This window comes from Lycorma delicatula, chromosome 1, assembly GCF_047948215.1.
Source record: "Lycorma delicatula isolate Av1 chromosome 1, ASM4794821v1, whole genome shotgun sequence".
NCBI classification, from domain to species: domain Eukaryota; kingdom Metazoa; phylum Arthropoda; class Insecta; order Hemiptera; family Fulgoridae; genus Lycorma; species Lycorma delicatula.
In genome coordinates this window covers 90,793,379-90,818,671 of record NC_134455.1, presented here as the reverse complement: position 1 = coordinate 90,818,671, position 25,293 = coordinate 90,793,379, and the positions used below count along the sequence as shown (strand labels likewise).

Below are 25,293 nucleotides of genomic sequence, written 5' to 3'. Positions count from 1 at the left end.
ATGTTTAAATAAACCAAAATAAGTTTAAAAGTTTTTTTTTTAAATCGGCATTTTTTCTGCTCCTCACCTACAAATCGCCTTCCAAGAAAATTTGTTGATTTTTTTCTATTTTTATTATGTTAAATGAAAGAAACTATAAAAATTTCATTGAAAACAATCGATAAAAAGTTACCAAGATTTCTGTTTTGGTGTTAGGGTTGAATTACGGTGGAATTTTGTTCTAATATTAATTTTATTATTATTATTATTATTATCAAGTTTAAATAAACCAAGCAAAGTTCAAAAAAATTAATATTTTTAATTTTTATGGGCTCTCCACTTCCAAAATTGCCTCCAAACCTTTTTTAGATCATCTGCACTACTACTTTACTTATGAACACGTAAAATAAAAAATGGGTTAAAAAATATGCAATAAATAAAAAGGTAGATTTTTGGTTTTTTGGTGAAGGACGAATTTGGGGTAAATTTTTTTAAATATTAAGATAAGCATGCACACATGTACATTTTTACTGATTACCATACTTGTACATTTTTGACTGGTTACCATACTTTTCTTCTTGGAAAGTACTGGCCAGGAAATTAATAATATATAAATTTAGGGATAAATACATAAAATTAAAAACATACTATATAAAATCAGGAAAAACCTTTCTCAGTATGTATAAGGTAGAGGACTGAAATATATCAAATTTTGACGAGAAATGTCTTTAAAATCACACCGAAACATACGGGTACCAGACAAGAAATTTATAGCGTAACAAAAAGTTCTATATCGTCCTGCCTTAATAACTCCTTAACTATTAGTCTCAGAGACATAAATGCGGTGTCATTTTATAGCATACATGGTCAGCTCTCCGATACAAATTTGAGTTTGCGTCACTGGCGAGCGAGTTGGCGAGAAGGGGTCACAGAGCCGATCGGCCAAAACTGGCGCTCTCGCTCATTTCCACTCAGTGTAGCTCACGCCTTAGACGTGATAGCGCGCTGATTCGTGTGTTTGTGTTTAGATTTTGTCGAGGTTGATCGATTTAAGTAATAATAAGTGTATTTTGGACAATATTTATGTGTAAAAAATTAAAATAAACATATAAAATGTATAAAAATTCAATATTTCACCCTCAGCCCGCACAAAAGTCAGTCGGGAATATAAATTACGGCTATTAATTAGCCGGAAATATAAATGTTATTGGAAAGGGGAGGTTATGGACCACGCACAGGTACCCCGATGTTCGGTGCCGAGCGAGCGAGACTGTTTCGGAAGCGTCGCAAATTTGGCACGGCGCGCTCAGTGAATGACGCCGACGGGCACGAGCACCTCTACCGCTGCTTATTATGACTTATATCTCTTACTTCTCATATCACAGACCAATGTTGAACAAAATTGTCGTTGAATATTAGTCGAAATAAATATCGTGTATCATTTAGTGTCTGTTTTATATTAAAATTAAATTTAGTACGCAGTCAATGTCTCGTTTTTATTTCAATCCAACACATTATTAATTGACTCGCTGACATAAAGACCGACCAATTTATCTGTAGAGTTGGCTAAATGAAGGAACTAAAAGTTTCCATTGGAGACTTTCAGTTTTGTTAAAAAAAATACGATGGTGGCTCTCCCATTTAACTCTACAGATAAGTTGGTTGGTTTGTAGCTCGGAGGAACTTCATCCAAGGCCCGTAACGTTTCACGTTAAACCAAGGCCGTGCGCCCCGACACAACCCCACCCGATTTTTTTGCCATGAAACGTACAGGGACAAAAATACTTCTTTGTTTTTTAAAGAAACAGAACGATTGATATTACTTACGTACTTATAGAATGGAAAAGTACATTAATTTAACAAGATCTTTTATTTCAAGTTTTATTTAATTAACTACAAGAGTGCAATTTTTTAATACTGAAGTATATTCTCCTGTATTGCAAGTATTAACAAATAATTTTAAAATTAAATAAAACCTAATTAATAAAGATATGCAGTAATAAATTACCCAATAAATTAAAAATATATATTTACATTTTAATAAAAATAAATTGAGGCACTATAAATTGTAGTCCTACCAGAAGTACTGTGTGGGGCAGAATGTTTGTTGCAGTCTTTTTCAGAACAAGAAATAGTAAAAGTTTAGAAAAAAAATTAGAAAAATTTATGGACCAAAATATGAAATATGAAGATGGAATTTACAAAGTGAAAAAAAATGTACAAATATACAGAAAAAATAGGAGAAATAATCCGTAAAGGAAGATTACAGTTTTATGAACATTTATGCAGAATAGACAACCAAAGATTGACAAAACAAATATTTTAGTTTCTACATAAACAGAGCCACAAAAATCAACCGGTTTAAAGAAATAGAAACAGATTTAAAACCATTAAATATTTCTAAGGATCTGTGTAAAGACTGACAAATACAAATTTGAAAAAGTAATTCGAGAATCTAAGTTCCAGAGAGAAAGAGAAATAAGGGTATAAACCTGAATAGATGTGCAGAACAAAGGCGATAACAACAGAGTAAAAGAATGAAAACCTTTTAGGAAAAGAAAAGGAAGTCAAAACTATGCAAACTTGATCCGTAGTGGTCGGAACGAAAAGAAAAAAATTAATAGAAATAGATAATGTTTGATCAGGAAGAATAACCGCATATTTCCGTTCTATTTACTAGAATATTCTTAACAACTATTGTGGCGTTCTGTAGCATCTTTTTTTAAATTCTTTAAACAAATTATCCGTTGTATATTTTTTTTTTTATATGGAAAGGAGTGAGGCAAAATTGTTATTGGTAAAAAGTTATAAAGTGTCGTTATTATAATAAATTCGTCTATGACTACAAAACGTTTTCTTTCTTTTAAAAATAAAACATTTCAGTGCACTCTTACACAAAAAAGAATAACTGATAAATGTACAGACACTTGTTGAAGACAGACTTAAAGACTATTATAAAACTAGCTAATAACATTATTTTAAAATACACCTGAATTCTGAAATAAATTTGAATTGCTAATGTATTTGCTACGACAGCTAAAATTGGTTAATTTATTAATAATAGGATATACGCGGAGAATACGTAATATAGAAAAAAATTGAAATATATTAAGCATAGTTAACAATGTGGAATCTAACATATATTTTAGGTCAGAAAATTAGCTAGACTAGAAAGGAGAGGTGGGATAAATCATTCATATTACTGATAAAGACCAAAAACGTCCTGTACTTTAGATAGTAGGTAGTATGTCAAGGATATAGTGAAATTATACTGGCCTACTCTTGATAAAACATGTTTTCTTATATTTGACCAAAATAAATAGGTGTTTTTATTGATAAGTTTATAATAGCAATATTTATTGGATAGACCAATAGTACGGTATTTACATTAAATGAGATATGCCAACATACTTCTTAGAACAAAATAACTCAAGTGAATGTTTAAATATAACAAAAGCCGTTTAAATATATAAATATGTAGTAAGACCTATTTTTTTAATCTACGATTTTAGTTATTCAAAAGATATTTTAAAGTAAAGTAAAAGATATCAATAGTAAGTTTATATCAGTATGTAGATACTGTGAATATAAAAACTATATGCTGTTTTCCCATGGTTTCGCTCACCTGGATTTTGTGTTTATACATAGAATAAATTTTAAAGAGAACTTTGTTAAAATCCTGCTATAATTTAAAGGTTAATGTTTTAGCGGGTATATTGGAAAATTGATCTATGTATGCTTAAATTGAGCTGAATTTTAATCGAGTGTTACAGTAACAATATTTCGCATTGAATTTGATTATGGAGAAAGTGAACTGTAGTCACTTCTAGAATACAATCAGCCTTTTAGAATACAATCATTATTTATCATACACGGGTGATTCAAAAAGAACGTCACAACTTTAAAACTATATAAAAATTTACTGAGATAACTTATAAATTCGGTTTGGATCTCATTTCATAGAAATTTAGAAGTTTATCACCCAAAATTCACTTTGGTTCGATATAGTTTCCATTTTATTAGAACATACATGCCACCTGAAGGCTATTTCTTTCCAGACTGTAATCATCTAATCGGGCGTTACTTCAGCAGCTGTGGCGTTAATTCAAAATCTTATCTCAACAAGATCAGCAGGTAAAGTTGGTACACAAATCTGATCTTTAATGAAATCCCACAAGAAAAAATCTAGCGGGGTCAAATCTGGGAACGAGGTGGCCATGCAATTGGACCTTCACGACCGATCCACTGACCTGGAAATCGAGTATCAAGAAAATCTCTGACTTCTAGGCGGTAGTGAATTGGTACCCTGTCTTTTCCTGATATTAATGCATCCATCTTGGTCATCATTGTCTAACTGAGGAATTAGAAAAATTTGAAGCATGTCCAGATAAACGATACCATTTACGGTTTTGTTTTGTCTTTGTAGTCTTTGCTTGCTTAGTGTACAAAAAAAAATGAGTTTAGGGCTTTCACAACTGTGCTGCAAAGTTTTATGAGGGTTTTTACTATCTCATATTCAGTAGTTATGGGTGTTCACCTTGCTACTGATGTGAAACGTTGACTAATCACTAAAAATTGCATTGTCTAAAAATGTGTCGTTGTCTGCAAATCTATCCATTACTTCAACGCAAAACTGCAGCCGAGCAACGTTGTCATCAGTAATGTGTTGAACCACGGTTAGTCAAGTGCAATCGTTTACGTAATATGCGCCAAACAGTTGTTTGTGAAAAGCCAGTCTCATGTGACACACGAGTTGATTTTCTCGGGCTACGTGCAAAGCTTTGTCTGAGTTGTTTCACAGCAGCATCAGGGACGCGTAGGCACCCTGATGATTTTGCATGTTTAACAGAACAACCTGTCTAAACGAAGGTTTTTGTTGACAAGAGCACATTTTATGCCTGCTAGGAGGCTCCCTATCGTACTCTACGAAAATTACGTTGAACTGCATTTGCTGGCTGAAAAATCGTAATATCAGAACACCAAGCGAGTACGTTCCGCACCAGTAAATTTATCCTTTTTTAATAACATTGGTGAAGCTCTGGTGGCCAAATTCGGTACTACGTGAGTCAAAACTTGATTTATTTTACTATGAAATGAAATATAAACCGAATTTGTAAGTTATCTAAATTAATTTTTTTGTTTTTAAATTTGTGAAGTCCTTTTGGAATCACTTGGGAGTATTATAATAGTATACAAAATTTTGAATTACAATTCGGTTTAATTTTACAAAAGGCACAGAAATAAGGGCGAAATCTTTCGCCAGCCTACACTCGCTAATGAAAAGCTTCCGAACCTACACTTATGTAAATTTTACTCTGTATTTCACCAGTAGAGCATGTTCTGAAAATTTGTTACATTCTTCATGAATCACTCTGTATATATAGATGTATATATAAATGAATTGTTGATTTTTAATTTATCTTAACTTTTTAATTAAAATTTATTAACTCTTTAGTTTTTATTTCAGATTTTTTTATTTAAAATAATTTTGTAGACTACTTTATATTTTGCTGACCATTTTATTTTTTTGCAAGGTGGATTTAATATCCTTTATCGACAAAGTTTTGCTGAGTTTAGTTAAATGATTTATTTTTTTAATATTTAGCGATTAACATAAACTAAATTCAAGAAGTACATTTTAAGAAGCGATTAATCATGCACTTATCTTCTTTTTTTTCAGTTAACACCAGTAGGAACGACAGTATTTCAAGGTTTACGAGCTATTGATGCTGATGCTGGTGTTAATGGATTAGTGGATTACAGCGTCATACCAGGAGATGGTAAAGGACTAGGTTTAGGAGCAGACAGAGTAAATGTGGCCGATGGTGCTGGATTCTTTTCAATTAATTTTCCACATCAGGGACAGGTGACGGTTAATCGAAGTCTTGATTACGAACGAACCCAAAGATATCTTCTCACCGTTGTCGCTACTGTAAGTAGTTTTCACAAATGTCATCGTTTTATTATTATTATTATTATTAATGATGCAACTGAAAAATGGTAAAACAATGTTTATGTAAAAATTGTGGTAAATCTCCGGGATTCGAACCCGTGACCTCCGGAAGAAAGGCCAAAAAGCTACCACTCCCGCCACAGAGGACGGCAGGTTTGTACTTTTTTTCTTTTCTTCTGTTTAATCTCCGGGGACGACTGTAAGGTATTGCTTCAGAGGATGAGATGAATGATTTATAGCGTGTATGAAAATGCCATGCCTGACCGAGATTCGAACCCGGGACCTCCGGATGAAAGGCCTAGAGGTGTTTAAATTTAGCTCATTAAAACCTAGCGTTAACGTTTAGTATTGACTAATGAATTGAACTTTGTCTTCTTAACATAACTTGAGCATTACGTTAAATTTTTTCTACTGCGTTGTTTAAATAATATATGTCAGTAACTACATTAAATAAATAATCTTTATGAACAATCTTGTTGGAAAATTAAAATTTTTTCGGTATGTTGCTTAGAATATGATCTTATTTGTTACATTTTTCCTTTTTTAAAAATAAATTAACAATTGCCTCATTAATATAATTAATATAATTTAATTAATATAATTATCATAATTAATTATCATTAATATAATTAATATAATAGTTTATGTATTACATAAAAACATTTAAATTGGATGAAACAATCAAAATCTTATCTTGGCTTTAAGATATCTTACAAACCTCGCTCTCCATTTTAAAATGTTTTTAAAAATTTAAGCAATTCTTTGCGCAAGAGAAAATTATTATTGAAAAAGGCTTACTAATAAAATAAAACCAATGAAACTAGAAATAACAGATGTAGGAAATTTTATTTTTAATTTTAACAAATAACTAAGATATCGGTTAAGAACTGTTCAAATAAACTAAAAATCAAGACTTAAATGCGCATTTCTATTGTTCAACAATCATCGTCAGTATTAATAAAGTAATTAATAAAAAAATATACTTTTACGAAATGATATTATCGATATATTTATTGTCTTTATTATTTATATTTCACTACCCTAAAGCGCTGCACTTTTCATAAATACTATCAAAATTTTTTTTCTAATATTTAAATCTATATTTAACAACATATATATCTTTTCTACATAAAAGCTCTCTTTTCTTATTCCAATCTGCTTTTGATCTCTACCGTACTTCGTCTATCCTTTATAATTTTACTATCTAAATAACAAAATTCTACCATTCCTGAAAATTTATAAATTTATATTTACCATCATAATTTCAGCCATTATCGTTTCACTACAGGATGATGGTCTCTTCAGCACGTTTCCGACTAATGCGGACTTGCGCGATCTTCTGCCAATTCGGTCCAATGTACTTTTTTTTTTTTTTTAGCTTGATGATATCGCCGCATAAGCGTGAAGTTTGTGCTTGAGATATGGAAATGGAATTTTTTAGCGTATTAAAATGCCATGCCTGACCGGGATTCGAACCCGGCATCTCCGGAAAAAAGGTCAAGACGCTACCACTCTGCCACGAATATCAGCATGATTTTCGTGGTACCATCAATTCTTGCTACATGATCGACTCACCGCCATTTTAATCCTCTAACTTTCATGATGTTATCATGTACTTCTGTCTGTTCTCTGATCCATTTACAGGTCTTCTTCCTATTCCGTCTAGTTACTTAAGCGTACAACATTCCATATTTTTTTGTGCTACCCACAGCTTCCTTAATGATTGAACGGTTAATTTCCAGGTTTCGCTTCCATAACTGGCAGGATGAATTGATCGAAACGTTCTTTTTAAGACTAACGGGGGGTTTGTTCTTGAAAACGATATTAAGTCTCCCGAATATCTGCCACGCAAGCTTTACTCGTCGTTCAACTTCTTTAATTATTGTGCCTGCAGTTGACAACCGTTGGCCAAGATATATGTAATGATCTATAACTGATAGATCATTACATATATCTGGAGTTCTTCTCCAGAGAAAAAAATCTTTCTCTCCTCTGCAACTTATTGAACATGACGCTATTTAAGGTTCATCCTTAGAGCATAGGATTTACCAGCCATCTGCAGTTCCTGAATGTCTTTCTAATTCTTCTGGTACTTGTGAGAAGAAAATTATATCATCTACGAATCTCAGGTGGTTTGGTAAACCGTCATCATTTATTGGTATGTTCTCTTCTTCCCATTCCAGCTTACTAAATACGTCCTCGAGACGGATAAGAAGAGCATGAATGATAAAGTATCTCTTTGTCGTACAACGTTTTGCACATTTATCTCTTCTTTATGTTCGTTGACATAAATGATAGCTTTTACTTTTTCGTACATCGATTGTAGCAAGTATATTGCATTGTTACCGCAAACCATAATGGTTACGTTTTTTAAATTATTGAATTTAACTATGTATTTAGCTTTATGTATTTAATTAGAACTTATATCGTTATTTATTAGATTCTTCGAACGCTTTTCTGTGTAATTTCAAATGATCTATGAATAAAATTTTCAGTCATAAAAACTAAAGAAAATGTAAATAAAAGTAATCTTCGTTGGATATACGTTTTGGTATATGTTTCAGATGGATGTACGAATAAGGGTACGAATTTTTTTATACAGTGTATAAAAATGAATGCTTAATTAATCTTTTCCCATTGTCCTGGCCCAACTGGAAATTTTTATATCAAAAATTCTTCAGGTTTTTGTTTTTTTTAAAATAATATCTGTACCAATCAGGAATCGTAATTTTTATAAATTAAAAACTTGGTATGTTCCTTTAATTAAGCGAAATAATTTCTGCATTAATTAAAAGTAATACTTTTACGCCAGGGATAAAACATTATTTAAAAAAGTAAAAACATTTAAAAATTTTTTTTATTAGATTAATTGTTGCCAAGAAGAAAGAATTGTTGCTTTAATATTGATTATGTAGCTGATTTTGTTGGCTGCTGCTCATTAGACTAAGTATCGTCTAAATAAATAAATATATATATATATATTATAATATAAATTTATATTAATAAATTATATATAATATAATTTTTTTAAATATAATATTATGTAATTAAAATATAATTTTTTATATATAAAATACACTTTTCCCCCCCGGGTTTTCTCTAAATTTGTAAATTTGTATTTATATCGGGATTTTTATCTAAAATAAGTGTTTTAAAAAATATTAAATAATTGTTGATACTCTACCAAAATTTAAAGGTTCTTGTTTTGTTTGGTTTATTAGCAAATTGGTCTATTTACTTTGGCAAGGATTTTAGTTTTCATCTTCATGTAGCTTCACGAAAAACTTTGCCCGCCTTTGCCACCTCCAAATTGAATTTTTGAAAAATAGTGAAACACATATAATTTTATTTCCAAAGGAGTGTCTAAATACCAGTTTAAACTGATACATCTTCGGTTCCTGAGATATAGAATTTTCATTAAAAAATTTTCTTCCTTTTCACCCTCTTATAGATTTAGTTTTCTAAAATCTTTTCCTAGTGCGTTACCTCCAAAACTCGCTTACCTACGTTAAGCGGTCTGAGTTGCTCGTTGATGCGTCAGCCAGTCAGGATACTTTGTTTTACACACACACACACACACACACACACACACACACACACACACATATATATATATATATATATATATATATATATTTAATAACAGTTATTAAATATATTTAATAGTTATACTTTGATCGTACTGGCACAATATACCTGATCTATTTTTAAATACCACTTAATTCGTGATGAACCGATTATTTTTTTTTTTACTTTACATTTTTATTATCCTGTTTACAAAAAAATACCAGTTTTTTTTTGTATTTTTAATAACTTTTCGTAATTGAAATAACTATTTCTTTTTTTGGAAAAATTGTTTTGGTAACTTATAAAGGATTAATCCAACAGCTCCCAAATTGGACGAGGAAGTATTAATATAACATATGAGGTAATTATTATGACATTTTTTGTGGGTTTTAGACAGTAATGTTACGTCAAAAAATAATCAAAAACAATATTTTTCTTTAGTTTTTTTTTTTAATAAAAATTTTAAAAGTAAATAGATTTCATTAATTAACAGAAAAAATATAAAAAAAATATGCTATTACATCTTTTTTTTAAATTTATTCTGAAGGGAAATATTATACATCAAATTCATCGGAAGTAATATAATGTTATAGTTAGACATTAAAGACGTCTTTTATTTATTTTTTATAGCATTCCCACGTAGATTAATTTAAGTTACTATCAAAATCATAATAATTTATTGTAAACAAATAGGTAATGCCAGACGTATTCAATAAATTAAAAAAAAGGCTTATTTTTTCCTGGGAAAAAGTAAGCTTTTATGATTAATATAAGAAAATGATCTTTTTTCTAAAATTATTTCAATCGTTGAGTCGTAAACAGTTTAAATCAGTTGTTTTTTTTACATGGAAATTTATCAATATTTCAAGAATAAGCCATACCTTTTACGCTGTTATATATATATATATATATATATATATATATATATATATATATAAATCTTGTCTTTAGAAAAAAAGCAAAATATAAACAGTTACTCAAAATTTAAAGAGAATAATTTTCTTTTTGTTCTGCATTATTTATTCTGTTGAAAATCTGTACCTTACGCTGGTTTTTTTTTAGATTAAATTTTTCTTACGGTGTAAGAAATCAACCATGAAGCAAAACATACACATTATAGAGAAATAATAACACATGTAATATTACATTACTTGAACATAAAAAAAGTCATCCTTTCATATTTTTTAGTTAATCCAAAAGAAAATATATACATATTGTATAAATAAGCTAAAAGAAATACAAAAATATTTGCCACGATTTAATTCTTTTTTTTTCATAGTTTCCTTTTTCTTACTTAAAGGTATACGACAAAGAACACTCTTGCCGAATTAACCGAAACATTCTTTGTTCCCTATGACTTTAACTGGACACATTTTAGTAATGTTGAAAAAATTAATATAAAGTGCATTATGAAGTTGTTTTACCTTTTACTTACTATATTATTTATCCTTTACTTACAATACCAAGCAACTAATTTAATACGCGATTATTCGGACACATTATCCGATGTGAAACCGTCAATAAAATTTCCAAATATATTTTCTTAAATATTATTTATATTTAATTTTGGTTTTTAAATTATTTTCTAAAATATATTTTTAATTATATATTTCATGAAAATGATAAATTATTTCATTAAACAAAATACGTAAAAAAGCAATAAACTCAAATTTGCATGCTTAAAAATTATTTTCCTTAGAACCTCTTTTTAATCTATATTTATTATTAAGTATCAAATTTCGGCTTAAATATAGGGCAAGAAGAATTCTTCAGCTATAATTTGTAAAAGAGTTCGATGCAGTTATAAGAGTAAAAAATGAAAAAGTAATTTTTAAAGTCGTTGACAAGATTTAGTTAATTCCTGTTGCTTTTTAGTTGGATCAAAGAAAAAATTATATATGAATCGAACAAAAAATTTAGAATAGAGTAACTATCTAAGTAAATAAAAATAATTATATTAAGTTTCGATAATATCATTATTTTTTCTTACTAGAAACATAGTTATTTTTTTTTTTTTTATTAAGTTAAATGGATTTTATCACTACAATTGTTCATTAAGTTTGAAAATAAGTAATACTATTAAAAAGGAAATTAAATATGTTGAAAAATAAAATAATAAGGGATTAAATATTAAAATAAAAAAACAAATATAGGATGGAGAGAATTATGTTATTTAAGGAGTAAAATTACAATGGTTAGATGGAGTAATTTAGATACAGATTCTACTAACTCGAAAACAAAGCATTTCCAAAACTATAGTTATATGAACTTTTTCATTATTTTCACCAGCAGAGCATGTCCTAAAGGTTTCTCCGTTTCTTCGTGGGACACCTGTATATGTATATATATATATATATATATATATATATATACACACACACACACACACACACACACACACGATAAATGCCACAACTATAATGGTTGCAAGCAACTTGATATGAGTCACAAGGTAATCTCAAAATGATACAGCCATCCTTCAAAATAACAATCATCCCGTAACAGGATTATGGGATGATTGTTATTTGCCTTCTTCCCAGATCCAAATATATGGTTGTTTTATCTCTACAAGTAATACCTTCATTCTGTTTACTATAGGTGCTTGCTGAATAATAAACATTTTTATTTCAAAATATTCTTACTAGTGTCTCTTGTACAACAGGTACTTCATATGCATCACATTCATAAGAAATACTGTGTTGAGAGAGCTGCTGGAAAGCAAAAAATTAATGTACTACTTAGTTAAAATTTATGAAAAAATGATTCTTGTAATCAAAATTTAATTAAACTAAAATTTCTACAGCAGTTAATGTAAATTCAGGTTTAATATTCTGTTAAACGTTTTTCAATCGTTAGCTCATAAGTAATGGTAATCAAACGAATACTTAAGAAACAAATCGTTATACTGCAGTGGAATAATTTATCTCAATAATATGTCGTATGTAATGATCGCATACATTTTGTTATTACAGTATGATCTTACTTTTATTTAATGAACTAAAAAGTGAAAAAAATTTTTAAGGTAAACCACTTCGTGTGAGTGACTTTCCTTTTGTTACCTTTACATTATTCAAATTTCACTCGTATAACATTTATTACTTTTAAACAAAAATAAACTTTAAATAAATAAAGTTTTAAAGATACGTAGATATACTCGCGTGCTCTTCCAGAGAACTTTTCTAAATCTGTTCGGAAGCATTCTCACCTACTAAAATAATTTTTCTATGAAAAAAATAATTATTATTTTATATACAAATTCTTCTTGGAAGATACTGCTAATTCATAAGCGTATTTCTTTCGTTAAAATAATTTAAAGAGTTTACGTAAATATGGGTTCGAAAACGCTTCGTTAACGTGTTACGGCTAGTGACAGATTTCGCCCCGAATTATGCTCCTTCGCTGAAAAGAAGCCCTACTGAAATTCTGGGAAGGAAAATGAAGGAGCGAATTTAGTAGTTTCTTATAGTTTTTGATCTGAAAAATTTAAACGCAGACTACTATCATTGTTAAGCATTACAGCGCTCTTAGTGGAAAATTAATGCACTAATAATTAAGAAATATAATATTGCAGGCAGAGAAATATGTATTAGGGTAATTATTTTGTAATTGTTTCACTTGAAAGTACAACTAAATTGCTGTTGTGGGTGGTATTGGTAGATAATTTACAACAATTTTCTCCAATTAAGTTCTTTGTCAACTTAACCAATACGTTTTGTTTGTGGGTTTACAATTTAACAAATTTATTTTACTCCAAAGCTTAAAAACTGTGTTTTAAACTCACATTTTTTTGTTTATTCCACCTTATTTCGTGGAAAATAGTGGTAATACAATTCTAGAACCTATTTCTTTTAATTTTTCAGGTCGAAAGCCATAAGAAACCACTAAACTCGCCCTCTTAATTTATCTTCCAAAGACTTCAGTAGGAAGTTTTCGGAGAAGTAGAAGTCGGGGCTAAATCTTTATCTAGCTGTAACTAGCTAACGAAACAGTTTTGGGCCCGTGTTTATATGCACTTTTTCATTATCTTAATGACAAAAATATGCCTACAACTAATACTCCTTAGCAGAATCCTTACAGGATACTCTGTATACATGCAATATTTATCTTCTTTATAAGAATTTTTTTTAATAGTCTATAAAGTACAATGTCTTATTTACTCGTATATAGTAACTTTATGGTTCAGTATTTACTTTAAAAAATAATAAAATTCCATTAGGAGGATAGTATAATGTTACAGTATAGTGTTATATTTTTATTATTGTTGCATAAATAAAAATACTTTATTCTATAGTTTTATGAGTTTGTTAAAACACATAGGTCATATAAAAAAAAACTAATAATAATAACGGCAATAATATTAACATTAAAATAAGACTTATTTCTTTGTTTGAATCATAACAACTTGCAAATAAATATTTCTTCTCATATTTCATATTAAAATTTAAATAATTATATTTTACAGAAGTTTTATTGTAGACAAGAAACAATAATTATGTATCCTTGTTATTAAAAAGAAAAAAAACCGAATAATATTTGTTTGTTCAGTTCAAGTTAATTTAAATAAGTAGTTAAACTAGATTGTTAGTTATGAATGCATACTATCTTCATCAATCAAGTCAACATTGTCGTGCTGTTGTGAACATTATATAAATGAATATAAAATATATATATTTATATACATAAATACTTGTCTGTTACAGTTATTTCGTCAGTAAGAATTTAATAAACCTAAGTACGTAAAATTATTGTTATTTCTTAGACGAACTGAACAAAACTTAAAAAGTAATGTGATTTTTTTCGGCTTTTTTAATATTTAATCGAGACCATGTATTTTTATTGGTAAACAATCAAAACAACCTTCCCCATTTTTTGTATATTTTGGATTTTAAGGCAACATGATTTTAAAAGTATTACAAGATAGATTATAAAATTGTGTATTAATCATTTTATGTAAATTTGTTAGCATCTGTTTGACTTCATATATCTTGAAACCTATTACATTTTTTTTAAATATCAGATTAATAAGAAAACTATTATTGAGGATTTGACTATTTTGATGTAGATGAAGCATTCTCTATTAATATTAAAAGCGCCTTTTTTGTTATGTAATTTAGAATTATGCACTATACAAAGTTCAACATTGCAATTCCAACTGAAGTTAATATGATTTTTTTTATATTTTTAATTTTTTATATTTATTTTCTTTTATATTTTTCTTTTTTTAACATTTTGCTATTTATATAATTTATTTATTTATTATAAAAATATTAAACTTAAGTATTATACATACAATTAGCTAGGTATAAATTCATTAGCTAGCTAAGAAACATGAACTTTAAATATTGTGAATTATAAGAGTTGTAATTGTACGAATTAAAAAAATAAGTTCAGATTGTATTGTTGTCGCAAGATAAATTTAACTTACTAGAAATCAGTAATTTTTTGCATGTCCTCATTACATTATACTATATTCGATTAATTAAAAAAAAATCTTGTGAACACCACGTGACTTCCTTGCACGCCTGTTAAATTACTTGTACATATATACATTTTTTTTTAATGAAAATTGCATAAAATTTAATTTCACTAATAACTTCTGACTTTTTTTATTTTTTTTCTCTTATTATTATTGAATTATTATTTATTGTAAATTTTTGTTTATTAATTTTTTATAATATTTATATTTATTATTAATAATTATTAATAAATCAATATATTTTAATTTAAAAAAAAAGGGAATGAAGTCGGATTCGAACTGATGTATCTTCCCCTTTAAAAATCCAAATATTTCATTAATTAAACTTTTATTTGGCTATAACTCTGGAACCAATACATCGTTGAAAAGCTCTCAATGAGGACTTGTTACTGTAGTTAAGAAAAAGTGCAAAATCCAAGTTTTTGGAATTTTGGGCTTTTTTGAACACTTTTAGTACAGTTGATTGTTATCAGAATGGGAGGTGTACAACTAGATGTTGCAACAGTCCTAAATCCAAAATTTCAACATTCTACGGCTAATCGTTTTTGAGTTATGCGAAATACGTACATACGTCACGGCGAAACATCAAAATGGATTCAGTGATCAAAACGGATATTTCCATTGAAATCTGAAAACCAAAACTTTTCGCGATTACAATACTTCCTTGTACAAGGAAGTAAAAATAGTGACTAAAGAGCGGGAATGAATAAAATGAATTTAAAGGGGGAATAAAAGTATAAAAAGTCGTACGCACTGATGATTTCGTAATCAAACGTTTACACTCTTAGGTAATTTTATAAATTATGCCTACTACCGGAAAACATCCAAAAAAAGCCTCATAAAAATTATCGTGCTCTTTTATTAATCTTCAAATATAATTTTTCGATTTTACATCAGACCTTCCTGCTCCAGATTACGTTATTATCATATCGTTTGCAGATGACACTGTAATCCTAGCTGACAATGAAGATCTGAATCAAGCCTCGACTAAACAACAACCAAAGTTAGAGAGATCAGCGCGTGGCTGATGAAATGGAAAATGGGGGTGAATCAGAAAAATCGAGCCGTGTGATATTTACTATGAGAAAGCATGATTGTCAACGAGTCCACCTGAATGGCGTTTACATCTCTTACACGGATCGGGTACGTTACCATGGCCTACGTAGCCTGACATTGAAGGCCCACAAGGTAAAAAAGAGGAAATAGCTTAGCAGGAAGTATAGGATACCAAACTGGTTGCTGGGTAGAAACTCACAAATCTAATAAACTGTTGATCTACAGAGTTATTCTTAAAGCTAGACACATGGGATCCAGCTATGGGTTAAGACGAGTAACAACAATATTGAGATAATTCAATGATTCCAAAATAAATTGTTCAGGACTGTAACAGAAACGCCGTTGTTTTTTAGGTAGAGAAATTCATGGCTATCAAGGATTACCTTCTGTTTACGAAGAGATCAAAAAATTAACTCGCGGTACAAACAGAAGTTAGACAACCACGTAAATTATCTGAAAATAAATTTATTTCACAACAGCGATGATATCAGGCGAATGAAACGTTTCCATGTGTTGATCTGGGAGTTTTAACCAGAGGAGTGATATGGAGAAGGAACCTAGGCGTGAGAACACAGGATGACTCTGTTACTGTGTGGTGAACGTCATTTTGATAGTTTACAAATAACAGCAATTTCTACAATTTCTATTACAGAAAAATATTTGTTTTATCTATAGTGTTGTTTTCATACATTGATATTATGGACATTGCTTTTATTTTTTTTTTCCTGTGATTTAATTCTAGTTCTACGTTAAGTATTGAACTTTACTTGAACCACCTACACAAGTGCTTATTTTGTATATGAGGTGTTGAACCTTTATGTGCCTTAATGAGAGGTTTCGTCTCTTCACGTTATCATGACTCAAATTTACTTATGATCCTACGATAAACATCTGATTTTTCCTACTGAGTGGAAATAACGTGTATAACACTGTTGTTTTCTGCAGAAAGCGTTGTATTAATTTGTTACTATACATTCCCTCTTATACTATTAATCAGAGTTGCTTTCATTGTGAGTAATGGTGTTCACTTTGTTGTAGCTAGCCCTGTGTTGTTTAGAATGAAATTGTCACTTGTAGGGCTGAATAATACCTCCATTTTAATGGGCTTAGCATAATGATCCGCAACGGTGGATTCGGCTCAGCGAGGAAGACAATGGGAATCCAATTCCTCACTCCCATTATTATGCGTGATACGGCAAGTTTATTATACTAAAGAATGGCTGTTATTTTTGAAAGGTGATTTTATCTTGTATCAGATTGCCTGCAACAAACCACCGGGTTAGTCTAGTGGTGAACGCAGCTGATTTCGAAGTTGATAGTCCTAAGGTTCAAATCTTAGTAAAGGCAGTTACTTTTATATACGGATTTGAATATTAGATCGTGAACACCAGTGTTCTTCGGTGGTTGGGTTTCAATTAACCATACATCTCTGGAACGGTCGACCTGAGAATGTACAAGGCTACACACTTCATTTACCCTCATATATATCATCCTCATTCATTGTCTGAAGTGATCCTGACGGTGGTTCCGGAGACTAAACATAAAAAAATAGAAGATCGCCTGCAACCATTACAGTTCTGAGATTTAACCCGTATATAATCCTTTATATACGGGTATTCTTCAACCTTTGCCTTGAATCTTTTTATTTTTATATTTATTTAAGAGAGGTTATTAAATGGCTTTAAACCTTTGTTACAAAGGCGTCACAAGAATTTTTAAATATAATAAAATGTAAATATAATACATATATAATACAAATATAATAAATGTTGATTAATAGTTCAAATATTCCAAAATACTGTAATTTGAAATAACATTTAATTGAGTTATTTCGTAGTTAGGTAGAATAGCTTAAAATACAATTAAACTTGTTTTAATTTAATAAATGTTTATGAAACTTACTTTTAAAATTATTTTTCTTTTGATAAAAAAACAGACAAGTTTGTAAGGTTAATTATAACGTTCAACTTAATCGCTGAACAAAATAGAATATTTTAATCCCTTTTGTAAATATTAAAAAAGTTTAGCAAAATCGTTGTAACCGTATCAATATTCGGTTCAGTATTTTTCAAATCGGGGATATTGAAAGTTGAGAAATCCACACTTTTTGAACGATAATAATTTTTTTTCTATTATTTACTGTAACAACCGCAAATAAAAAGTTATAAGTATTCTTTAGCAGAAACAATTAAAAATTTCTTTTTTTAACGTATAATACAATATTATTTTTGTTGGATTAACTATTCGTGATTTTTAATTTGCGTAAACTTAATTAGAATTTGTTTAATCTTTACCTCCATTCTGTTGCATAAATGTCAATGTCAGATTAACACCAACATTATGCACCTTTCTGCTTTTAAATGCATGTATGTATAAGCTGTACATACATATTATACATCAAAGATCTCAGTATCACGATTTCATCGATGCAGGTGTTCCACAGATTATGAAAATGAAATATAATAATTACACTGTTGCATTACTTTACGTCATCAGATATTACAAATTTCCAATATTATTTCTTGAGCTAAAATTTCGCAATTTTATTAAAACATGGTTCAATTAATTTGGATTTAATGTTGACTAGTAAAACTAGAAAATGTTTTGAGCAAAATTCTATTATTTTAAGTGTAATTTTATCTGATTATCTGAACTTAGTTACAATATTTACTATGTTACGTAAATTATAATTCTTAAAATTATTATTAAATATTATATATAGTTCTTGCAGTGTAATGCTTCTTACATTGTGAGAAGCTTTACACTGTGTCAGCGTATTTACACTGTGTCAGTGGGAACTCTAGCACTAAAATAAAACATTATTGACATCTATTACAGAAAATTAAGATTACTTTTCTTAACAACAATTGAGAAGACTTTATTAAAACAATTAAAATGTATTATTTTTTGATAAATTTTCCAGTCATTTATTGCCCTACTTTTTCATTTGATAAGGAAGGTAATATTGCTGTGTTCAAAAAACAATTCTACCACCCATTTTTGTACTTCTCATTTTTGAAGGTTTCCTCTGTAAAAAAAATATTAAATTACAGTTAAAGAAATTTTACGTATAGTTATTTATACACACCAAATCCCCGCTAATCTGGATCTCGTTCATCTAAATTTTTGTTTTTCATCCCGAAAAACTTACCTGTGATTATGAAACTTTTTCATATTATCTAAAGTTAAGAACAGTACTACGTTAATTTTTTTTTAGAACAACAGGTTAATGGAATTATTTTGCATTATCGTATATTTTAACTACTGATAGTAAAAAGCATTAAGTTGTCAGAATGCATTGTCCTATAATTATTTAAAAATATCTTATATACACATACGACAATTACGCAATGAGACAATTCCCTGAATCTTATTTATCTAGCACTGCTAGCCAGGTTTTATTAAAAGATTTAAAAATAGTTTAAAAGATTATTGTTTAGTATATGGGCCATTTTTGTTTGATTATATTATTTTTACTTGATAATCCAATAATAAAGGATTTTATTTCATAGGATTTTAATAAGATAGCATCCGTTTTTACGAATGCTCAACGGTTGTTTTGTTGATATTTCAGAATTTATTGGAATGATACGGTATTTTCAGCCCGTGCTAACTAATTCTGAGTACAGGATTTTTAACAAATAATTCATCTTTGAAGAAAAAATGGAATAGTGTACATCTAGAAATATAGATGCTGTAAGAGAGTGCAATACTCTAAATCTCCAGATGATCTGCTCGTTTATATTCAGTTTCATTCAGATTGTCGAGCACGTTTTTTGAAGAATTCGTTGCAAAGATTTACACATACATCCAAATAAAATTGAATGATCGAGGAGTTAAAGACGCTACCGTAGTACCTTTTGCTGCCATCTATCGCATCAACTTATCACATATATTAATAAACAAAATTTCCGGTATTGAGCAACAAATATCCTAACGAAATGCAACAAGTACTAAAATCTTCATCAGATATGTAATAGCACAACTAGAAAAGCTATCTTTGAGAACAATACTGGGGATACTGTTACCGTAAGGTCAGAGCGATATACCCGAATAATATTTGTCTTCTCAAATAATGGGAAATACATCCAGACACACGATTTTAACAAAACTAGGCAGCCTAAATGATTATTTTCAGACCACGTTTTCTCTCCATCACAACGTTAGCGCAATTTCTATATATATTACGTCATGTAATTGAAAACAAAACAACCGACTTGAAGAATGTATGAAATGACTATCTAATTATTTTCAAAAAGCAGTATTCAGATTTAGAATTTTTAAAGTAAAGTTAAATGATATTAAATAAATTAACACATTCTTATAAAAATTACATTTTAAATGTATAAATTAAAAATATATTAATTTCTATTTAACCATTGTAGTCAACCTAGGGAGGGATACACCAGAATATCTCAATAATTGAATATCTATTCTCGATAATAATTGAGAAGCATCCGATAAGAGACTTAAATGAGGAGTGAAGACTTCATTGTCTTCTTTCCTGATTGAATTATGTTGTTGCCAAGTCTAGAACTTTCATAACCTATTAAAACCCAGGTTACAATTATCTCATATTTTTTTACAACATATTATATAAAAAGTCTAATAAAATTTTATTTCCGTTCTATTGGATCAACCGTTACAAATTAGAACGGTTAAGCCAATATGATATTATATGTAGATATATCAAAATTGTTAAGGAATTTAATTGCTGTTGTAATATACTATTTCAAAACTATAATCCTTGATATATCATAAATGCTACTGTGGAATACAGGAGTATTTAAAATCATAATTATTTCTGAAACACCATATTATTAATTAATTCGTTCACGTTACATAAATTCGTACATAAAAAATTTTTGTAAGTAATTTATTAAATCACCAAAAAATATAGTGATCTGGTTAGTAAAATAACAGGTTTAATATTAAGGTGTCTAACTCAATAATGCTTAAACGGTTAATTTAATCAGAAATGTTGTAGAACGTGCTTCGATATTTAAATGTTCCTTTTCTTTTCTACCCAGTCTAGTTATTGACATGAACAACAGGTGGCTGTGGTTCAATGATCACCTCTTATTTAATTCACAATAATCTGTGTACCCGCATATTCGGTATATATACAAATTTATTTTTCATTACAAAGAAAAAGTATTCTCTCACTTATTTCTAAGTAATTTTTTATTCACTCCGTGACGTTTAATCTCGTACTTTTATTTATTTATTTTTTTTAAGTTAATGCAAGTAATTTAAAGTTTTTTTAGCAACTGTATTTTTAAAAATATAAAAATTTTATTTTTTTAAATATAATTTTTTAAAACTGCTACCAGGCTGGTCTAGTGGTAAACTCCTCCTCGCAAATCACTATTTTATAGCTTATTTTCATAGTCGATGGTTCTGACGTTTAATTCATTTTATACGGATTTGAATACTAGACAATGGATACCGGTGTACTTTGGTGGTTGGGGTTCAATAAACCACACATCTCAGGAATGGTCGGCCTGAGTCTGTACACCTCATTTACAAATCATGCATGTCATCCTCATCTCATTGGGCCGTAGAGGGTTGCTTATTGTTCACTAGTTAAACAGATTGCAACGTACGCATTAGGAGGGGGTGAAATGATGAAATATTTTTTTTCATCAGTTAAAAGAGAATAAAATAAATCTAAACCGATTGTAAAATGTATGTTTTTGAATAAATATCACAATCATTATTTTGAAGAGTTTTATAGCTGAATTTCTAATAGCAAAGAAGATTTAGAAGTAAGGACATGAGAAGGAAGAATAGAAAAAGTAATAACTTACAGATACTTTGATAATATGATGACAGAAGATTGGAAGGCGCAGTGGAAATAAAAGGAAGAGTAGCGAGAGCAAAAGAACCTTCAGTTAAAAGTGAGATTTATTAAATAGTAAAAGTCTGGACTTAGAGTTAAAGAAGAGATTAGCCAAATGCTATATATGGAGTGTATTTTTGTATGGAATAAAACATGTACGATGAGGAAGAGGGAGAGATATTAAATTTAGGCTTTTGAGATGTTGATATGGAAAAGGATGGAGAAAATAAGACGAACGGATAAACTTAGGAATGAGGAAGTAATAATCAGGATTAAAGAAACAAGAGCACTTATGCGGTAAGTACAGAAAAAAGGAAGTTTCTTAGGAGATGTAGGTATTTTTCCCCTCATTTAGAGCAAAAGGAAACTTTACAACTGCATTAGAAGGATTAGTAGAAGGAAAAAGAAAGCGAGGAAATTGAACGATTTAGTTAATAGATCAGGTGAAGATTCGAAACAAGGGGACGAAGGAGAAGGCTTGGGTCAGAAGTGGATGGAGACAGCGGTGGCATAAGAAACCTGCCACCAGGTAGAGCACCAGTTGATTTATATATATATATATATATCATCTATAATATATTCACAAAATTATAATTAATATTATGTGTATATATATATATATATATATATATATATATATATATATATATATATATACACACACACACACATAATATTAAAATATAAATATATAAAAATATAATTGCCCCGGAGATACCCAGAGCCCTGGGGCTCTGGGATTCACCTGAGCCCCGGGGGTCACCAGGACCCCCAGAGTCACATAGTATATACATATTTGTTCACATAGCATTTACATAGTATATATCTTTGCCACATGCTGTACTTACTATCGGTAAGCGCAACGCTAGCCGGTACATGTCGGGGAAGACTTGCGGTTCACCTACGTGCCTGCACACACGTCTTCGGCACCAAGCCAGCTGACCGCGCAACTCCCACTAGAGCGGCGCAGCGGCTCCACCACTCTCAAGCGCCTATAAAAAGCAGCGAAAGCATACAACCATAAAGTATAAAACCAGCATAGCGAAAGCATTCCTTCGCCGATCACCACTAGAAGAAGAAGAAAATAGATCGAGAAAAAGGAACAAGTTCCTTGGCCGACCGAGCGTGGAACCTCCTGATGGATGACAACATTCCCGTGGGAGCAACAGGCCTGGCCGCTCTGCCGAGGGAGCCGCTGAGCGCAACGCTACCTTCCCGACCCAGTTTGCGGCTTGCAAACGTTGGCTTTAAGCGTCCTGTGCCGGTCCAGCACGAATCCTTCTAGTGCCAGGAGCCCTAGCAGTGAAGTTGGAGCCGGACGAGCACCTCTCAGGGAGAACTGCCTCAACCTTGCCAGCGGAAGATAACTGACGCCAACCCGATACACTGCCACATTTTAGTGGAACCCAATTGCCGCTGAGGGCAAGCTTGGTCCGATTCCAATGGATGAGCCGCAACACCCAGACTACAGCCGAACCAACATCGCCGGAGACCAGCTTCTAGATCCAACAGCCCTTCTCAGGACTACCTCGCAAAACCCACAAACGTTCCTTTTCCGAGCCAGCACTCCACAAACCTCAAACAATCTTTTCAGAGCTAATGTTCTAAGTGCTACATCCCGTCGAAGCCATTCGGCGACAGTACATATGTATTGTTTTTATTTATATACAGTACATAATATACAAAACTTTCGGTATTGGGCAATGAATAATCCTAATGATATTCATCAAGTACCACTGCATAGAATTAAAATTTTCATGAGGTACAGTAGTTCCTATAGAATAGTCGATTTGTATTTCTTTAAGAAAAATGATGTTACACATCATAAATCAGAATGATTTGTCCGAATGATTGAGGAATATTTGTCACCTTAAACGGATAAACTTAAAATAAATCCAGACACGTGTTATTAAAATTTATCGTTTCCCATACTTTAATAATACAAGTAATCTTTACTGTTATTTTCAAATAATACGTATTATTTTACTTAAAAGCATATATCATATTATAACTACCATTATAAAAATATTGGATGGATCGATTCATATTGATTTAATATCGAGTATTTTTTTCTTGTAAAATATTTATTTTTTTCTTACATCTTACATAAAATTGTTGAAATATTTAATGATTCTGTTAAAGAAAAAACATCTTAACTTTGGAATTAAATTTAGTTTGGGATTTTACAATAGTAGAATTAAGCGTATTCTATACAAAAAAGAAATAATTTCTTTCAGCACGCCGGAAGACGGAGACGGGAGACGGAGGTAGATTTCACCAGTGCTAATTAAGTGACAAAATAAATTTCCACCTTAAAGTTAAGAAAAACTTCAAATTTACTCAATGGTTGCATGCGACAAAAAGTTTCACATGTCTAGCATACGACAAGCCTCATCTTCTTGCAACTCCAGCAACATTTTGTTCATCCCTTGCCGTAATAGTTGGTCATATTAAAAATTGTTTCAGACAAACGTTTTAGGTAATATTTAGAGCATTAACAACCACTTTAAACCGATTCGATACTGCGTCTATTAAAGGAGATATGATTTTTTCCGAAACCCCTTTTTTCCACCCCGTGGGCCAATAGTTGGTGATATCGAAAAACGTTTCTTAAATAAATTTTTAGGTCCTTATCCAAAGAATAGTAGAAACTTTAAACTAATTCGATATTTTACTTAGTAAGAAAGTTATAGCGATATATTGTTTTTTTCGAAAAAGCCCCTCCATTTCCACTCCCATTGTCCGATTTTGTCCATTAACAAACTCTACCGGAATTTTGGGTCGTTATATTTTATGTATCAATTTGAAAGTGATTGGCGCAAAATTACGGCAGTTATCGTTACCACAAGAAAGTAAAATATATATATATATATATATTTAGTATATTTAGTATTTTTTTTATATATTTATTTATTTCAATATATATATTAAACTGACGGTGGTTTTGGGGTCTGGGCGATGTGAAACGCGAAGATATGTCTAAATTTTCCGGAAGTCGAATCATGGTACCCATTACAATAGGTAGCTTTCTTATGAAATCTACCTAGAATGGGTTTGATGAACGAGAACAAAAGTGCTGAAAACTAAGTGCTTTTATTATACAGTTCTACATTTCTTAAGTTTTAAAGTATAAAACTACAGAAAAAAAATGTTTTCGTTTAGTCGGGCATAATATTATTTTTAATATTACGAAGCAAAAGTTCATAATATACTCTGATAGCTTATGTGGTAAATTAATAATCCGTTAAAAAAATGTCATTGTATTATCACCCGCAATCCATATAAAAAAGAAAAATACTAAAAAACTGTAGATATTTATTATTTCAAACCACCTAGGAGTATTTTGCCTACATGTTTTTATCATAAAATCACCCGTTTTTTATCTTATACTTTTTCATTTTTATCTCGTTTTAAACTTAA

The 25,293-nt window shown here is 30.0% G+C and overlaps 1 protein-coding gene across 2 annotated transcripts in view; it reads left to right on the top strand.

Annotated features, from left to right (window-relative positions):
• The window catches only part of Cad99C (cadherin 99C), a 985,647-nt gene that overhangs the window by 845,241 nt on the left and 115,113 nt on the right, over positions 1-25,293 (top strand). For both annotated transcript variants that reach the window (XM_075357741.1, XM_075357746.1), the window contains one exon: positions 5,660-5,911. In XM_075357741.1, the coding sequence (XP_075213856.1) occupies positions 5,660-5,911 (252 nt within the window). The remainder of the gene's footprint in view (positions 1-5,659; positions 5,912-25,293) is intronic.